Genomic DNA, 20,279 nt, shown 5'->3' on the forward strand with positions numbered 1-20,279 from the left:
AAAAGACAAGGTCATTAAATTGTTAATGAAACTTAAAAACAACTTGGTTGTATTTGTACGAGCGTCAGATCATAACATACATATAGATAGATAGATAGATAGATAGATAGACAATTTGCCAAATTATTTGAAACGCACAATCTCTGTTCTGAAATAAATCTGATTTACTAAGTATTTAACTATTAATATTTGACCAATAATAAGACTGATTACTTGAGATCCTTAATTCATTTCAATGTTGTGCTACATTCTACAAATACGAGTCCTCAAAACCCCACAAAGTTTGGGAGGCTCTGCTCTCTTCTTCCAGTGTAGTGTCCACATTTGAACACTAGGGGTCAGTGTATGAGTGTAAGTGCCTGAAACCAAAGCAGCGAAGAAGAAAGGCTTCCCAGCGTTAGCATGATCCATCCAGTCAAAATCTGACAATACGGCAGGCGTTTTTTAACATTTAGCCTACAATTATTGCGTGTTTGATGACAGTTACGAGCGTAATAGGGTCATATTTTTACTAGCATGGAAAGGCGAGTGAAGACGTGTCCAAATATTGCTAAATTCGCCTAAGTTAATTTAACTTGTCAAGTAATGATATTTAGCTAACTCGCTAGCTTGCCGTTGTTTACTATTTTTGTCCACCGCCGCAGCCATGAGCGAAGATGACTGTCCACCATCGACAAATAAAGACAAAGACTCCACTCTCCTGTTCACCAAAGACGGACAGCGCTACTACGTGAGTAAGAGCGGGGTGGTGGACAGCAGGAACGTGATAACGCCGCACGAACCGGACAACAACGTCTCCTCTTACGACATGGACGATCCGGACGAGGAAAGCGACGTGCTGGACACTTCGGATCCCAGGGACAGCGCCGCCAGTCCGGAGGAGCCCAACGACGAGGAGACCTCGGAGGGCGACAACGCCCCCAAACAGTGCACTTACGAGGGATGCACGGAGACCACGACGCAGGTGGCCAAGCAGAGGAAGCCGTGGATGTGCAAGAAACACCGCAACAAGATGTACAAAGACAAGTACAAGAAGAAGAAGAGTGACCAGGCCATGTCCACTGGGAAACTTGACGTAAGATTGAGCTGCTTTTTTAAATCAAAAATGTTTAGTTTATTTCTTGATATTCACGCAAAATCAATACAAATTATATGAACATTGTCATTCAGATTGGAATGATGTAAACTCAATGAATTTAACTCCTACAACATGTGTATGTAATGCTGAAGCATGTCTTGAATAAACCTGGTGTGATGGACATTTGTCATATAGTAAGTAGTATGAAATAGTAAGACAAACAGAGGTTTTATTAATAACATTATAGACAGATAGAAGGCAGAAGTATAAACGTATCTGTTCCTATCCCATTCCTACTACACACAACTCATTTATAGACTACTTTATCACATCACCAAATATTTACATATACAATGTTTTTAAAGTTCTCAGTACAGCACAAGAGTATGTCTGGCTCTAAACACGACCATTCCCATCACCGTCCTGGATTATACTGCTGTTCTTCATCCTTATATTTACTTAAAATCTGTATTTTGGTTTATTTTGTGTATCAGAATCATAAGTGGAAATCTTAGACTTGCATTTTTAAGAAGAGTTAATTTGTGTGGTCTCTATATCCTGAGCATTAATTAAGGTTTGACTCCAGGATTAAAGGTCAGGGTCATGCTAAGTGTAAGGGTAGGTCACACTAATTACTTGATACTTCAACTTGTAGAAGTTGTTTTGTTGTTGCATACCATATGTTAAAACAACAAATCTAATGGTGGCCTTAGATGGAAAAATAATCATCTGTCAATCACACTGTATATGAAAAGGATCACTCTGATTTTTTTGACCATACTGTGCAGCTTTATATGTGTTAAATTCATATATTAGACTGTTTGTAGGGCTGCAACCAGAAATTAATTTTATTATTCATGATTTTCTCGATCTATCGATTAGTTGTTTCATTCATGAAGTGTCAATCAGTGTTTACCAAACCTCAAAATAATGTCCCTAAATGCTTTATTTTGTTCAGAAACCACAAGTATTCACTTTACTGTGATAGTAAAGTGAGGAATTGCTGTTTTGCCAGCAGGTGATGCTATAGCCTTGATTACTCTTCATGTGCTGATGTTCTCTGAATTTCATTTTGTCCTCACACTACTGTGTTAGTGCTCTGGCCTGAATTACTTTTGTGTGCACCAATACATGGCTGATGAAGCCAATTCTTTTATTAAAGACTTGACTTGTGACTGGAATCACAATTAGTACACCCTCTGTTTGTTTGCTTTGTCTCATGTTTGTGGTAAACAGGAAAACTCAGAGGAGCGGCCTGTGTCTGTGAACAAACAGCGCCTTAGTGCCATGGGGGACCGACCTGCCAGACCCTCGCTGATAGAGCAGGTCCTTAACCAGAAGAGACTGGTAAGTCACAGCAAGGTGCCTAATGCAAGTGCACAAGGTTGACAAATAACACAAATTCAAGGACAAATTAGTATTTAAGCATCTTCGGAGGGGGACACCACAAGCCTCCTGGGCACTTCTGTTGCTTTTCATGCTATTACGCCATCATCAATCATGTCCTATATATCACTGGACACAGTTATGCCAGGAAAACATATTCTCTTTGAAAGACAGATTCATTTATTTATTAAGTTTTCCCTTTAATGTGTCACCTATGTGTGTCTAAGGATAATAAAATAACACTGACGTCTGGATCTGTGTGTCCCCCTCAAGTCACTGCTCCGAAGTCCGGAGGTGATCAGTTTCCTGCAGCAGCAGCAGGAGCTCCTGGCCACACAGAGCCGCAGCCAATCACAGGGGCAGTTCCACGGTTGCTGACGTCGGCTGGTAAATGCAACCACTGGTGTTTGGGGGTGTGTAAATAGATTAAAAAAGGCTAAAAACATGCACTATAAAGAATCTCTGCAGTCAGCCATCACAGGCCAACATGAGATTTCTCCTCTTTTTTTTTTATTTGCGTTTTACTGTATTTTGTCAAAACTGTTTTGGCTGAAGGAATTATTACCCTTCTTCTCTATATTTTGTTTTCCTTTGAACTTCAATTGTTGTTACATGTGACAATCAGTTTGTGCAATGCATGTGTGTGTGTGTGTGTTGCCTCTATCAAGTCTCCCAGGACATGTTGAACATTTGAATGACCGTGAACCTGAAGCAGAAACACAAGCGATGTTTGATGGAACGTACACTGTTCAGGTTTGCACTGTTTGTCCCCGTGTTGAAAAAGACACAGTGAGGTCATGTACTGTTTGTTTTTCACCTGAAGTGAAAGTAACCCTTGCTGTGAAGATTAAATGAAAAATAATGATGTCAGCATTGAGAAATGTTGTTTTATTACCTCCACAATGGATGTTTTGTTTTTACCTGGTGTTGTTTTCATAGCAGGATTATGGAAGAACTCTGCAGAGGAATGATGTATGGGGCCGTGGAAGAACCCATTAAATTTTGGTGCATGGGGTGGGGTCCAGGAGCTTGAGTGAATTTAAGGAGACTGTCGGGTTTTGGCCGAGGTATGTGGATGATATAAACTTAAACTTTAAAGAAAAAAACACTTTAATGGAATGAAGAAAAAAAGCAACTAGTACATTCAGTAAAACATCAGGAAATACATACGACAGCAATAACATTCATAATACACAATCTTGAGTACCTACATATCCCAAATTCTTCATGTCTTGGAGTGAACACAGAGAGAAGATAAATGTTCTTATACTGAAATTAAAGAACATTGATTTGCAATTTCAGTTCTGCTGCATGATATGATGAAGCCATAACTGATATCCCCCCCCTTATTTAGTGTGAGATGTCAAGAGGAGGACAGTAGGGACTGAAAACCCGGACATAGAAGAGCGTACAGAATCTACGACTACCTGTGTTGAGGACCAGGAGTGCACACTTTAGAAAAGTGTGCAAGTGTTTTCATGTTAGGACACCGAGGAAATGGGATTGTGCGGGGAGCCCATCTGTGTGAGGACCTTGTCGAGCCACTGCAGGGGCCCGTGCAGATGCACCTCGATCCAGCAGGGGGTGCTGGTTACGTCTTGACGATGGTATTCGGCGCCCCAGCCCTGAGGAGAAGATGCAGGCGTAAATCTCAGCTGTGCAAGGTGGCAATTCTTTTTAAACCAAAAGTTCCAAGTAGAAATGGGGTTAAAAAAAAAAAAGGATAATTATCACTACATTTACAACATTTCCAGCTCTACATGGCGTCGTCACACCAGAGGGCTCCGTCCGTACCTTGACGAAGCTCATCCGAATGGTGCACATCTTCGTGAGCTCGTAGACGACCTCGAAGCCGTGATTGACAGACTGCGCGAGGAGCTGCGCAAACAGCTGGTTGTTGAAGATCTTCAGGCTGCAGCCGCTGGGGATCTTGCACACGGTGGTGGGGTGGAAGCCGTGTTGGAAGTTACAGTTGCGGCTCTGGACGAAGATGCTGCTGTCGCTCAGACACTCGGCGTACACCTCGCCGCCTACGTAGTACAGGTGTAAACCTGAAAGAAAACCAAATATACTTAAGTGAGAGGGACCAACTTGAATGTCTAAACTTAACAAAAACACCCTTCTGTGAGCACAGAAACAAAAAGTAGCCAGTAAAACAAATACAGCAAGAGCTAAAATCACTTCATCGTACACAAACGGAAATAGTTGCATTTTTCTCATATTCTACCAGAGGGAAAAACACACACAAGGCCATCTTTATACTTGAAAAGAATGAACATCATTAGTGTCTGTGAATTGGAGACAAATAACCCTCAACGCTTCGTGTCACCCCTATCATTTTAAAACCACACTGGACAGATTTGTGTAACCCACAGATTCCTGATACGGGTCCAAAAACAGCAACTCTTACACCACGAGAAGAAAAAAAAACAAAAAAAAAAAAACTACATGTGGCCTGAAGGGTTCAGCACAAAAAGATAGAAATGTTTGTGTGTTTGAAAGGCAAGTGAGACAAATCTATGACCTGACGTGTGTTGGCTACAGTTCGTCAAGAAATGAGTTCTCCGATGTGAATTACCTGCACGGGTCGTCCAGCCTACCTTTGCCTATGTGCCTGCGTGTGTGTTCTATGGTCGAGTTGCGGTTGACGTTGGACAGCAGGCCGAGGCAGAAGCGGTTCTTGTTGTTGGACGGGTCCGTGAAGCCGTCCACCAGGACGCTGCGCGACGACGCGTGGAAGGTCTCGCCCACGCGGTTGTTGAGCTCGTAGTACGCGATGGAACACCAGTACTCCGGCTCCTCGTAGCACACGGGCCGTAAATCTGGAAACGGGGAAGGATGGCAGAATTGGAGGTGGCCAGTGTGCGATATTCAATTTCACATACTTTACCACATTGCCATAAAATTCCCATAAATCTGTCACAAGGCATCCTGCCATTGATTTGCAACACAATCTCCAGTAGCCAATACAAGCAGAGCTACTGTATCGAGGAATCAATGCCTTGGTATGAATCTATTCACACATTTATTACGTTACAACGTATATTGTTTTCTGTGTGTGTTTGTTACCTGTGTGTGGGGCGGAAAACGTAAGTTTAGTGGTTACTGTGGAGTTGTTGGGCTTCACATCCTCTGGAGGGCTCGTCTCCATCATGCTGTACGGAGGTGGAGGAGTCTCCGCTGCAAAAGCATGATAACAAAGGGGTAAAAAAAGAGAGAGAATTGAGAAAACAGCTTGATGCACTCTGAGCTATAGACAGTGAAGGTAGACGTGCACAAACGAGAGCAAAGATGTAAATATGGAGCAAGATCTTTCAACATGTCCTTTGATACTTGGGGACAATGGTGCAGGTTGAAGAGTATTTTGTTGACTCTAAAAATAAACTCTGAACCTCCATCGTCCAGATGATACGTCCATTTCTACTTGGAACTTCTGCTGCTTAATATGCAAATAAGCAGCAGAAATTGCTGTTCTCGTGCTGAGTCCGCACTGGACGCAACGCAAATTTATCACAACTTTACATACAAAGTCAATGCACAGATTTTTTTCCCGTTAATTCCCACTTTATTTGAACAGACTGTAAAATACCTTAACTTCTCAAATGATCACTGGATTTTTTTTTCAGTAACTCCATACGGAGCCGCTGCCGGACACAACATGCCGTGTTTCGCCGTTTCCTAAAATTTGTGTGCTCCGTATTTCTTCTCTGCAGACGTTTCCACAGCAGAGAGAGCAACTACTTTGGTTGGCGGTGAAAAGAAATGCCCGCTGGCCTGCTTTTATTTAAAAATGGACAGTAACACTTACAAAGTGTCAAGTTTTCTTGTCAGGATCCCTACCTGTGATGTGATACGGACTGCCAGGTTCTGTCGAGCTGTTGGGGGAGCCGGGGTAACTCTGTGAGGCGGGAGACTGGCCGAGCGAGGACGAGGTGGTGGTGGAGGAGGAGAAGGTGGAGCAGGGCAGCGGAGGAAAGGAGTCCGGGTAAGTGGCATTCTGGGGCATCAGAGGCTCGTTGTGCAAAGAGGCGTTCCTGAACTTTGCCAGTAAACTGTGCTGAGGGTTAAACTCGCTGTGGCGTGGGACCAGAACCGGTGGCAGCACTGAGAGGAGAAAGAAGAATGTTATAAAAGCTCATATTACTGCCAATCCTTTTGGCAAAGGAACACTGTATTGGATCAGATGTTCTGCTTTCTATTTGAGAATCCATAAAAGCTTTACAGACAAAAATTAAACTAATTACCTTTTTCTGAAGCAACAAAAACAAATTCAGAGGATATTCTTTGGTATATCTATCTATAAATGCAAGGAACTAAGCGCACCACTGTGTGCAGTGCAGACCTCGGTGGCGTTTGGATCAGAAATGCATGATATTGAACAGTTGCCGCACTAGAACGGGACATACCAGGTGTCTCCACGCGCCTGTAGTGGTACGGGTTGACGCAGATGTCCTTCTGCTTGGAGCCGAAGGGGAACTCGCAGCACTCCAGGGCTTTGAGCTCATGGTGGGACTGCAGGTCGGGCCAGCGCCAGACTCTGCAGTAGATGACGTGGGGCAAACCCTTTCTGTGTGACACCTGCAGCCTCCCGTCCAGTGACCGAGGAATCGTAACGCACTTGCCTGAAGGAGGAAAAGGTTTTTATTTGTCTTGTGGAGTACAGAGGAGTCACAAGAGGACGAGGGATTTAAAATCAGGCCCCGCAACGTGACTGAAAACAAAAAGTGGTCAGAACGTTTTGTCGCTGATAACAGCTGCCACTCCTCTGCTTCCTCCTTCACACTAAGTTAAGATTCCTGCAGATGACACAACAAGGAGAAAGCTGTGTGTTTGTCAGGGAGCAGAGACGTCAACGTTTTGCTTTCCTAAACCACTAAGAATTAATTTTCATCACTATATCTTAAAGAAAAGACATAAAAAAACACAGAATGGCGATCTTAGTTAGTGAGGCCTTGATTAAAATACTCCCAGCACTGAGCACTTTATATTTCTAATACTGTTGCATCTTTTTGGGCACGAGCTGCATGTGGATCACGTGGAGATTCTACCTCTAGATGTGTCGTTTGCTTTCAAACTACATAGAATTTATGTGCATAACAAAACACGTGGTAAATGGCCCTCGACTGACTAGACCATACAGTGCCTCACATCAGTCAGTTTGACCTGAGTCCACCACAAACCGGATTTTCCATCTTAAAGGTCCAGTGTGTAAGAATCTAGTAATATCTAATGGTGAGACTGCAGATTGTAACACACCTCCGCTCACCCCCTCCCCTTTTATCATGTGTCGTTGGATGTTGTTCCACGAACATTTGTGTAATAAGCCTTTAGGCATTTCTACACTATATAGTACCGTCTCTCCTCTCCTCGTCTCTACACGGTTTGTTTGGTTTTCCATTACTATAGTCGACGCAGCACGGCTGCATGAAACTGCCGCGACTTAGTGACTTGTAAAGCAGATGTTTTCGGTGTAACTGAATCATAAGAATCAGTTAAAGATTTGTTCAGTACTTCCTGCATGACCCGAAAGCACAGACTCCGTCTGACACAGTCACTGGACTGAAATACACCAGACTCCTCTGTTAAATGATGAGATTTTACACATTTCCTTTGCTAAATGTTGGCAATGAACCCACGTTTTCAGGATTACTAAGTCTTTTTAGCCGTTCTACAGTTCGGCATCGTTCGGCTTGATTCTTGTGCCTCTTCCTGTGACGGCACTCTGACCAATAGCATCGGCTCAACACACTTGGCACCCTCGCCTGAGCAGGTACTAAAAGAAAAGTACCAGGAACCAGGTACTATCGCTGACAGAAAAGCAAAATAACTGTGCCGAGGCGAGTTGAGTTGAGTCATGCTTGTGGAAACACACCATTAGATGAAGCAAGGTCTAAAGTACCTCTAAAAGTCTTATACTAAGGCTACAGACAATTATACAAAATATTCAAGGTCCAGTTCATAGTGTGTGACCCCCCTGCTTTAGTTCCTATATCCACTTCATAGGTGTTACTCACTGGGCTGTCCCGGGCAGCTGAGCGCCCTCTCCAGCTCCTCCATTGCCCCCTTCTTCTTCTTCAGCTTCTTCACCAGAGAGTCCACGGCCTTCTCCGCCCACTTCTCCTCTTCATCACCTTGCTTCCAGCCCAACAGGCGCTTCACGGCCGGGCTCGTGAAAGAGAACAGCGACGTGATGGAGTTGGAGGAGTTCATATTGAGATGAGTCGACGTGGGTCCAAGTTACAGGAGTGAGAACTCAAACACGTGGCCAGGACGGTGAAGAAGAAGAACGAGGTGAGGTTTTTACAGAGGTAGCAGGGTAAAAAAAAAAAGTCTGTGTAAACGGAGCCCTTTTTTTGGAATTCCGTTGTTACTTCCGAGCAGTGCTGGTGGAGGAGCTGGACTCCCGCCCAAACCCTAAATCTCCACTCTGCGTTGGCACAGAAGCAATCGTGTAGCTCTGGATTTGAAGTCTCCTGTAAAGGGGAGGTGACTCCTTGCACGACCACAAGTCCAGGTCTCCAGTTTCAATCACCTGGCAAGAGATGTGACAGAGTATTAACTGGCTAATTTACTTAAAAAAGTGAAGATAGAGTTCAGGGGTCAGGTAGAAAAGAGATTGGGGGTTTACTGTTGTGATTACTTGGGAGTGGGTTTTCCATGATAAGGAGGCACTGTTACAGAGAGACACCCCCCCTCCACCCCAACCCCACATACTGAACAACAAGGTTATTATTCTGCGATGTGAATATGAAACATGCACCGAAAAGAAAAAAAAGGTAGAAAAACAGCCCGAGCTCATTTCTAGATTCACCAACAATGAGGAATGTCCTTTCTTTCTGGCCTCTGTTTCTATGATCATGCCACTGACGCCCAGGAGCCATACTGTCTGGCCAGAACACATCACAGGACAGGAGGGGGAGACAGGCAGAGAGAGAGGGAGGGAGGGAGACAGACAGACACACAGAGACTCAAAGAAGGGAGGGAGGGAGGGAGAAAGAGAGAGATCCCTGTTTTTGTGTTTGTCTTTCTGTCTGCCATAAAAAAAAACGAGTGAACATCACACAAATGTAAGATGGTGTGAAAATGTGAGGACTAAACCATGATCAGAATGTCCTCAAAGTGAAGTATGTCTCACACACGTATCATATTTGACCCATGTGGCACAAAAGCACCTTTACTTTGGAGCCTGTGCTGTAAATCACTCATCTTCTGCTCTACAGTTTACTGTTGTTTACTTTATTTAAAAAAGAAGAAAGAAGGTCAAATCCTCTATTTCTCTTTAATTATATGCCACTTACAGTCCACCCAACACGTGTAAATAAGCTGTGATGTGAGCAGGAACACAGGGACAAACACGCGGACAGCTGGGTTTCTTTCTTTTTTTATTTTTTTTTTTACAATGACAGCAAAAGCGCACAAGCTCAGTGCGGCATCAAGTCTTTTGCGGAGCCTGGCGTCTCTCAGTCTGCAGGCTCAGATAGGCTAATTACCTAATGCTTTATCACTACGACACCCGCCCCCCCTTCCCTTAAAAGTAAACACGCCAGCTTCCTTTAATAAGACTACACCGACGTCTTTTTCTTTTCTTTATCTTTGGTGCCGTTACCAAAAATACAAACTTATGCGCCTTTTTCTTTTTTTTTTTTTTTAATTATTATTAACGCCTCACCTTTGCTGTAGGTGAGCGCAGACTTTATGATTGTTTAATTGCGTCAACTTATACGTCAGTGCATTTTTCACAAGTTGAATTCATTTATTTTCAATGTTGTTTGTGCAATTGCGTCAAAACTATATAAAAATAATAAACAATAAACATTATCACTATATTTAATCCCCAATCAATTCTGCAACAGTACCAGCTGAGACATTTTTAACATTGTTTTGAAACTTGTACAGGGCTATATATATATATATATATAAATGAGAAATTCACATTTTTATATATATCTATATATACATATATATAGATAAATATATATAAAAATGTATGTACATATATATTATATATAAAAGTATGTTTTTATTTGCTCACCTGTGTTGTGATAACAAGTGCACCGCAGTCTCCGTCCTGTGCTGTGCCTGAGAAGGTTTCCCTGCCTGTCCTCCTGTGGGTCAGACCAGCCAAAAGGTGTGTGTCGTGCAACGTGTGTGCGTGTGTGTGAGTGTGCAAGCATGTGTGTGTGTTGACGTTAAAACGTCAAGGCAGCCTCAGTCACACTAACATCCGGTCGTAGCTTTCAAAATAAAAAAGCGAACTGCGCTGCAAGGAGTCAGCTGAAGATGACGCAAAGTAAATACATTTAATGTAATGTAATGTACTTTTATTGCTATATCCATTTACAACAACCCACACGTGACCAAAGTGCTTTACAAAATAAAAGCGTCACAGACACGCATCATTAAAAATACCAATTAAAAACTCACCAGAATAAAAAGTAAACTAAAAGAATAAAATGTATGTCACGAAAAAAAAACTGCAAGGCTAATGGTTGATTTATTTATATATGTTATGTTATTATGGGAATAATTTACTGATTTTTGTGTGGTAACTAGCTTTAATTCATTTAAGATTGACAATTCTACTAATTGCATGCCATCTTTTTCCGATTTATGTTCATTTTTAATTGACCCACAAAGTTGGACTATTGGCAGATATTTTTCTTTTTGTTTAGCTAGTTTTTGATTTTGTAGGAAAATTGAGATTAATAATTAGCTAAATGTCATGTATGAATGTTAATTTATAGAGTATCAGAATCAGAAATACAGTACACAAGTGTAAAGAGGCTAAGTAGTATAAAAATACCTTTAAAAATGTTTTGTTTTTGTTTCGTTTTTTTAATAAAAGAGGGCGAACAGGTGGGATTGTTTACCTTCTTGGCCTCTGTTGGTTGCCCTGTGCTCTTTTTAAGTAGAACAAACTGTGGACAACAAACATTTATGATTATTGTTTTTAAATGGCCATAACATTAGATTTGATGAGATTAGACTTCATCCCACATGGGTGAAATGAATTTGTTACAGCAGCAAAATGGCAGAAGCAGATAAAAGCTGGAGTAAAATATGAAAGTTGTAGGATGGAGGACTATCTTATCTTATGTGACAAATAGTGCCAAAATAGAGGTGGCAACAGTGTTACAGTAAGTTTTCATAAACTACTCTTCATTCTACATGCAGCTGTATTCGTGTAATTCTAACCGAACATCCCCTCTTTATTGTGAAAACACAGTGCCATCATGTTCCGGGTGTTGCTCCGCTCCTCTGCGGACACGTTATTGACGCAGGTCTGCCTGAAGAGCCCGGAGCCTCCACTCCTCCTGCAGCCCCAGCAGAGAGAGCGCCACACAGCCTCGGCGGCGTCAGCTTGGCTGGAACCGCAGCGCCTGCATATGAGATCCCTCCGCCGACGCCGACGCCGCTCCCCCCCTCTCCTCATCCCCGGAACTTTCCCAGGATTTTAAGGATTTCACGGTGAGGTGAGGCTCCTCAGTAGTAGCAGCAGAACCGTGCGCGCGCACACACACACACACACCTTTGTGCGCGACACCTGAGTCCGACCTATAGTCCCTCTGAATTGCCACAGTTAGTTCCACTTTAAAACAACAGCACTGGGCTCTAACCAACAGAGACCAGGAAGGTAAACAATCCCACCTGTTCGCACTCGTTTCTATTATTTCAAACACACTTTTTTCCATTTTATTTTCCTAATATTTACTTATACTTATACTATATTATAACACTTATAGAGATTACAGTGACTAATGTAGCATATGCCAGGGCAGGGATATTAGTATATATTAGATATTATCATATCGGTATAATCAATATGTGAAGTTATAGATCAGGCTTTCTGGTTAATATCTCTATTACATACACCTATATATATATATATATATATGTATATACATATATATGTATATACATATATATATATACACACACACAATATTATTACTGAGTGACTCTTAGTGGTTTCACTATTTGCTGATGAGACTCCCACTGAGGTATTGCTCATTGCGGATGGATACGATCCTTGTATTGGGGAGTGTGCCGGTGACTGGTCCAGTTAATGACGCAAGCCCGGCTGGCGACAGTGAGTCTACAAGTTTGACATTTTCACAGTTTACAGCAACTGCTGTGGAACGTAACAATACTCCGGAACACGGAGAGAAACCACTCTGGGGATCAGGTCGAAAAACCCTTATGATATTTATATTCCAAACCACCAGGTGGATGACGAGAATGCGCACCACTGGGATATGAATGATGCTGATGCTGATGTGGCCTTTTAATAGGTGATCGAAAGCCAGGGAAGTCTGGAGCACAGAGCCTCAGAGGAGGGCTCAATGTATGCATTCATATTCATTTTTAATTAATTATATCATCATATGAATTCCCTTCAGTGGCATTGTCAGCGTCACCTGCAGAAGTGATCTATGACCCCTTCACACAGCAGCCATTTGAATGTGTTTTGTAGCAGGGAATGCACAGGTGTTACTGATCACAATAACAATGGCTAAATGGAACCTGGCCATCGTTAATTATTATTATTTACACCTGTGACTTTCTCAGAATTGCCACCGTGCAAAGCGCCCATTTCATTTAAGGCATCGTATATTTGTTAAAGGAAGACCGCTCACTCCCATTAATTATCCATATGTAACAGTTAAACATTTACTTAAGTCACATCATTTTATAGTGACAGGAAACTAGACATGAGAGACAACAGAGCAGAGCTATGATCATGAAGCATCTCCTGTTTGTCTTGTCTGGTCAGAAGAAGGCAGACATTCAGGCAAAGCACAAACAGGATGCTCTTTCCCTGTGGCTCCGGGAGGCCCCAGAGACATCCGCATCACATCACACAAGCTGTAAAAAAAAGAAAAACCTCAGACAAACAGCTCCTACACGATGAACTTCACATACAGAAACTGCTGGACACTTTCCAGTAACATCCATACGAGGGGAACAAGGCAGGGGGGGGGACGATTCTGGCGAATAAGAATGTAATCCAGGGTTCCCAGCTCTCTTTCATGTCAAGGAAAACCTAATCTCATGATAAATCCCCCCCCTTACCCTCTACAAACCCTTGTAATCCTGATCCCAGCTAACTTCATTTGAGGTCTTTAGATGTTGAATCCAAGTTTGCCCTCAAATAAAATAAAACCATTGAGACAGATCCTGGAGATTTCTAAAAAACAGTTTAGAGTTGAAGACACATTATCCTGACCAAAGTATTCCCCGTTAAATCTAGTGTTGTAAACAAGACCACATTAACCAAAACTATATACTACACTGTATATCAGTCAGGCTCTGTTCTTACAAATCAACAGTCATTTTTTCTTAAACTATAAAAATAGCAGTGAACTGAAATAGCAAACCACTGGAAATGTATAAATCACAAGTGCACTTTATGTAAAAACCCGGAAGATTTCAGTACTGATACATCTGTGAAGGATCTAACAGCCTAACTGCATTGTAGTGCATAGTTTTATTTGTTGAATTTTATATTTATTATCCTATTTCTGCTATTTTTCAGAATTTGCAATAGTAAAATAATCTCTCCTGCTTGCCGCTTACACCCGAGCAAAGCAGCCCAGTTGACAGGATAATTAATCATAGAATTAGAGGTGCAATAAATCAATCTTCACTCTCAGCCGTTACATCTCTAGCTCGCTCTCCTCCCAAGTGTGGGAGTGGTGCCACGGTGTGTAGTGTTTTTATTTTTCGACGTCTAGTAAAACAAACTTTAGGAATGACAACTTGACAATATCTCCTCTCCCAGTCACAATAACGATTTGATTTAAATGAATGAAAGAGCAACTAAGATGAAGAACTTTAAAAAGTGGTCTCCAGTACGAGAACACTAGTGGAATCATAGACCTTGTAACTCATCTTAGATAATCAGTGATTATTTGGAGGACATTCAGGACACATCCAACCAAATCTGTTATCACAACAAAATGTAAACAGCTAAATTTCGAGCTCTATAAATCTCAGGATTACTCTGGTTTAGTTAAAGGTTAAGGAAAATAATCTACATCTTTCATCTGACTCTGCATCAAGGTTTTTAACTAATATGAAATGTACTGTAGATCACAGATTATACAGTTACAATTTAAAACTTGCTTGCTTCCTGCAACATTGTGCGGTGCTGTCCGACTCCTGGTGGGACCCTCAGGTCTTTTATTTTGTTGCTGCTGCTGCTCATTGACTCTCCAATCCTCCCACAAAGTCAGTGCAAAACATGAGACTATGAGTTTTACAGTAATCATAAACAATTACATTTCTGTCATAGGCTGAAATGTTTTGTTCGTAAAGACTTTCAAAGCATTACCCATTGACATTCTTTTATTTTGGTTTCAGTCATTCATGAGCCATGTTTCCTCAAAATACAATCCCTCCCCCCTTAGAAAATATCAAACAACGACAACACGGTGTTCTCTTCCACCATCCTTTCCTTCAAGTCTCTGTCACTTACTGACTGGCCACAAAATACACATGAAGTTGATGAATCACTCATACAGGCTTTCTGTAACCCATGGCAACAGAAATGTGCATGTAACAGTGGCTATCACAAGCCAATAGCTGAATAAAAAAAACAAGGCAGGACCATGAGGACCCCACAACTGTGCCACTACTTTTTTTTTGTTGTTGGTTACAGTACATGATGGACACAGTTGTTTAATCCCACCTCTTTCTTTCAAAGGTTTGATGGTCCAATCACAGGCTGTCTCTAGGATACCAGGACCTGTCTGATTGGCTAGTCGCTCTTCTGTGATGATTCCAGTTTCCAGGCTCCGGTGAAGTAGCGCATGCGAATGAAAATCAGATCTCGGCCCATCTGCAGCCAGCTCCAAAATGGAACGAGCTTGGATCCTGGCAGAGCAGATGAATAGGTACTTAATCCTCAAATTATAATTTTAAGAGACAGACAATGGAAATATACATTTTTACCAATTAAAAGTAGACAAACCCTGCATTAATGTAATCAGAAAAAACTTAAAATTGCAGCTCTGCCGTGTGGGATTAGGAATGCAACAGTCGCTGTTTGTCAGTCAAATATATAGAAAATACATCATGTCAGGAAAAAAAGATATGACAATAAAACCCACAAGGATCAGCAAGTACTGTATAAAAGTGTGTTTATAAGTGTTAATTAATATTAGAGGTAATAATCAGACTTTCAAACCCACCCCAATAGAGATATTTATAGAACTATAGATATGTGGAACAGTGATAGGAGGACACACGCCCACATATTCCGTGAAAAACCTACCCTCTATTTCAGTCCAGTTGACCGCCACTTCGGCTATGGGGATTTTAAAACACTGCGCAATAAACAGAAGCTCCACATCAAAAGCCCTGTGAGAAGAAACGAGAAAAGTGTAGAGAGGTTTAATTCAGATTCAATCACATTAAAGAAACCGAACAGTTAAATTACAAGTGCTTGGTATGGGAAATATTATTTGACATTATTGTAATTGGTACTGAATCTGGGGAATAGTATTAATTGTATTGTTACATTTCAAACAAACACAGTCCTTGTAGTTGCAATGACCTTTATCAGAAAACAAAAAAGTCCCTACACCAACAGTCTAGAAAAACAAGTGCTTTCATTCATGTGGCCTGATCACACCTCCTCTTAGGAGTGTTCTTCCTGTTACCTGAAACACACTGTGTAATAATTGTATGACATTTTCACAGTTTACAGCATTCCTTTATATTGTCAGTAAAGCAGATTTAAAACTACCAAAAGTGTGTTGCTGCCAGCATTACAAAGAATATCTGGAAAATCCCTTTTGGATATGGCTGCCATACAGAACGGCTGTCAGCGGCATCAAAACCCTTACCATCGCTCTACATGGAGAGAAGAGAAGGTCTTGATCGCAGCCTCGCGTGTGAAAAGCTTGAAGCCGCACTGTGTGTCCTTGATGCCCCTCACACAGAGGAACCACACCAGGAAGTGAAAGCCATACATAAGGAATGTACGAAACATGGATCTCTACAACAAAGACACAAGAGTGTAAGTAAGTTCATGATTAAACAGACAGACAATCTCTCTCAAACAGAAGGGAGACGATTACCTCAGCGACAGAATCTTTTTCCAGGTGAGCTCTTGAACCACAGGCTATTGCCATGTTATCCTAAATGTGAACACAGAGATATTCAGACAGGCCTTGAACAATCTAATAATACATGAAAGACTTTAAAAGAATTTAAAAAACAAAAACTCAACATGGCCTCACCGGTTTGGGGTTGACGTTTTGAAGTGCGGCTTCTACTTTGGCAAGGTCAGAAAACTTTGTGGCTCCGTCAGCATCTGCCATCAGGATGACTTTACCTCTGGAACTCAGAGTTCCCTGCAATTGAGACGGTGCATGTGTGTTTACAACTAATTAAATCACTTAAATATTAGTTTTGTGCTCCAGTCAGAAACAGCATAATTTGACACTGCTCACCATCCGCACAGCACCTCCTTTCCCCTTGTTCTTCACCAGCGTCAGGACCCGTACTTTGTCAGCACCATACTCTCTTGTGTACCGCAAAGCAACCTGGCAGGGTCATCACAACAGTGTTCACTCAAAGCAAAATCCCAACTGCTATCATCTTAAAATGTTAAGTAAAGCACAAGTTTAAAAAAAAAATATTCATAGCATTATGTGAAAAAGCTGAAAATGATTACCTCTGTTGTTTTGTCTTTGCTGCCATCATCAACCACAATGACCTCATATGTAAAAGATGAGTTTTGTTTCTGCAGTAAGGCAAGAGTAAGAATGAGGGAGTTATTTCACATCAGGCACTTTTTCAGTTGAATGCTGCCACCTACTGGCCTCTTTAAGTATCACTGAACCAGACAAAGCATCATTTTTGTCTTTTCAAAGCATAGATAGATAAAAAACACTTACTTGTCTGTTTTCTAGGTACTCCATAGCTTCATCCAACATCACAGGCACTGCCATAACACAAAGTCACACACATATGAGTGTCTGCTATGTTCTACTGTAAGTTCTATGCAAATTTGTCAATCGAACAAGAAGTAAATTATAAAGCAATTGTAAAGACATCAATCAACAGCGCCCCCACTCACTTCGGAGCTCCTCATTGTAGGCTGGTATCACCACAGAGAGCTGCCTGGAATAGGGATCGTGCAAACTGGGAAAAAGCTCCTTCTCTCCAGAAGCAGTGAGGAAGTATTTCTCCTTCTCATGGCGTGTCAAGCTCACCATTCCGGCCGTGACGTGTGCTATAACGAGCACCTGAAAAAGGAGAATGACATTTATTAATAATAACAATAATAATATAATGAATTAAATATATAACTTGTAAAGCGCAAAAGAAGCCTTTACCCCTAAAGTTTACTATTGTATTACAGAATCCAATCAGGGGTTTCACTACATTGTGATCTCCACCTCAGTTAATCCTGTTGTTGCATTACGACATTATATTTTATTTAAATAGACAAAACTATGTGGTTTGTCAGCAGAGGCAAAGAGAAAAGCTAGCACTAGGGCTGCAACTAATGAATGATTATTGTGATAATAAATTAATGTGTCGATTATTTTCTCAATTCGAGTAATCGTTTGGTACATAAAATGCTGAAAAATGTTGGGCAGTGTTTCGCAAACCTGGAAATTATGATGTGCCCAAATGCCTTGCTTTGTCCACAAACTAATGAAATACATTATTAATTGTTGCAGCCCTAGTTAGAATGATAAATGTTTGACATTTAAGGAAAATACATGCATGTAAGTCTCAAACCACAATACTAAACAGAAACAGGATACTCGGGTAGAAATCCAGAATAACAGTATCTGGGTAAAAACACTGTCACACAATTTGACAAATTCTACTTCACACTGCAAAAACACCAGTTAAAAAAGAAGAAGCTATTAGTTTTCCCATTAACTCATTATTATAACTACTTACCACAATAAAACCTAAAGCTGCTAATGCGAACAAGGCTTGAACTATTTCACAGAGAAAATCCATTTTCCATATGTAACTGTGCAGTCACCTCCCAGAGTGGCTAGCTAAAAGCTAGCTCAATTCAAATTTTGGTTTGTTTTACTTCGTGTCTCGCGGTCCGTGTTCTAACTTATTGGGGTACACGGTGAAATACAAGATTATGGTTTTCTTTTTTATGAATAAAGAACCAAATTAAAGCCCTCGACAGTTTCCTCAGTCTGTGTACATGTCAGTGAACTCCAATCACAACTGAACACAACGCGGACAAGGAAGTGATGAGTTTTTTCTCGACACGTCATCAGTGTCGTTTGAGGCAAGAGAGTATCGAGCCCTGCAATAAAACCTACACTGACACCTAGAGGACAGGAGTGAAAACAACCATAAGACTGGTGACGGATTGTTTTTAAAACTTAACGACTCCAACAATGGAAAAAAACAGGTGGAAAGAGTACTGAAATATCCTAAAAGCACCACTATTTTGATAATTGTTTTTTACTTAAGTACAAGTAAAAGTACTGCTCTAGAAATATACTCAAGTTACAGTAAACAAAGTAGCTCTTTAAACCCACTCAATTACAGTGACGTGAGTCAATATCATGTATTACTTTCCACTTCTGGAAGTAATATAATAATAGACTGCCATTGCCTGTTGACTTGTTCTTTATCCCAGGCTGCTCCCATACGTTTATATGGAATTTTAAAATGTTTATTTGCTGGATATATTATTTCATTGTAAATATTGATTATATGTTATATGTTGTTTTTTAAGTTCAAGCCTTAATAACAGTGGAGTTAAATACACAGATTGATAGATTAATTTATTAATTCATATTATTACTTTTATTTGATTACTCAAAGGCAAATTTATTATATTTTTCCTTTTATTTATTGCTCATTCATCCCGTGCCTTTGACTACAACAAAATGTTGTAACATTCTCCACATCAGATTTTCTGTAAACCAGCAACACCATTCTCACTATAGCTTTTTGCCAATAGACTAAACTGTAACAAATACTTAAAAAAATAAAAAATAAATTTAGGCTTTATTCCATAACTTCAAAGACTGTGTCGGTGTTATTATTTCTGTCATTACACCAACTGCATTTGTACGTGCGCTCAGGTTAAACAGCTTAACGGCTTAAACTGTTTTTTCATGCAACAAACAAAACATGTTTGACTTTGTATTCACAACAAATAAGAACAAGTTATTCAGGTAATATTTCCTAGAGGTTCTTGAATTTACCCATTTATGAACAGTGTATATGTAATAGATGGTCTGTAACACATTTTAATGATTAATATTTATTAATATGCATGCAAACAGCTCCTGTAGGTACCTTTCTTGATAATTGTCATTTCATAAACAGTGAAGCAGTTATTATATACTGGACATAATTTTTAAAACTTACAGCATCTGATTTTATGATACAGTCTCATGCATTATTCATTATATTAATACATGTTTTTACAGTTTGTTTTAAGGGTTAGGTTTTTTGTTTACTGTCGTTGTCAGACAATAATATAATAATAACAGATATATGATGACATGACAGTGTAATTAATCATGGTTATCATTGGTTATATATAATGCATTAACACTACAGTCAGTGTGCAGCTTTTGTTTGCCATATCAGTCGTTCCGAGGTGTGTCGTGACTTGGTAACAAATGACTTCATACTTTAACACACGCTTATAGCACAGTCTATTTTTGACATCCGGGTGAGAATTACATTATCTTTGGACATATTTATGTATTACGCTGTTAGAGTGAACGATTGACGCTAAAGTACAAAAGAAATGTGTGGAAAAGCACAGGATATTCTCCTCTACACCCTCGATTATTGGAGA

The 20,279-nt window shown here is 40.6% G+C and overlaps 3 protein-coding genes and 1 long non-coding RNA gene across 4 annotated transcripts; 2 read left to right on the top strand and 2 right to left on the bottom strand.

Moving 5' to 3' along the window:
* Positions 1-380: 380 nt before the first annotated feature.
* On the top strand, positions 381-3,334 carry rfxap (regulatory factor X-associated protein). The gene is made up of 3 exons (XM_058627148.1): positions 381-1,075; positions 2,315-2,425; positions 2,738-3,334. Exons 1-3 carry the CDS (start codon positions 647-649, stop codon positions 2,840-2,842), a joined length of 645 nt encoding a protein of 214 aa, XP_058483131.1. The 5' UTR covers positions 381-646; the 3' UTR covers positions 2,843-3,334.
* Positions 3,332-10,627, bottom strand: smad9 (SMAD family member 9). Its single transcript, XM_058627145.1, has 8 exons — positions 10,497-10,627; positions 8,479-8,996; positions 6,871-7,086; positions 6,305-6,568; positions 5,534-5,644; positions 5,065-5,286; positions 4,259-4,515; positions 3,332-4,089 (listed from the first exon to the last, which is right to left on the bottom strand). The coding sequence occupies exons 2-8, from the start codon at positions 8,672-8,674 to the stop codon at positions 3,946-3,948; spliced, it is 1,410 nt and encodes a 469-aa protein (XP_058483128.1). The 5' UTR covers positions 8,675-8,996; positions 10,497-10,627; the 3' UTR covers positions 3,332-3,945.
* Positions 10,509-16,370, top strand: LOC131458243 (uncharacterized). Its single transcript, XR_009240072.1, has 4 exons — positions 10,509-10,592; positions 11,691-11,937; positions 15,171-15,360; positions 16,285-16,370. It is a non-coding gene; the product is annotated as an uncharacterized LOC131458243 (long non-coding RNA).
* alg5 (ALG5 dolichyl-phosphate beta-glucosyltransferase) lies at positions 14,795-18,701 on the bottom strand. Its single transcript, XM_058627146.1, has 10 exons — positions 18,392-18,701; positions 17,553-17,721; positions 17,371-17,417; positions 17,148-17,216; positions 16,924-17,016; positions 16,711-16,824; positions 16,549-16,608; positions 16,315-16,466; positions 15,741-15,826; positions 14,795-15,340 (listed from the first exon to the last, which is right to left on the bottom strand). Exons 1-10 carry the CDS (start codon positions 18,452-18,454, stop codon positions 15,225-15,227), a joined length of 969 nt encoding a protein of 322 aa, XP_058483129.1. The 5' UTR covers positions 18,455-18,701; the 3' UTR covers positions 14,795-15,224.
* Positions 18,702-20,279: the final 1,578 nt, after the last annotated feature.

Source organism: Solea solea, chromosome 4 (assembly GCF_958295425.1).
Source record: "Solea solea chromosome 4, fSolSol10.1, whole genome shotgun sequence".
In the NCBI taxonomy this organism is placed as follows: domain Eukaryota; kingdom Metazoa; phylum Chordata; class Actinopteri; order Pleuronectiformes; family Soleidae; genus Solea; species Solea solea.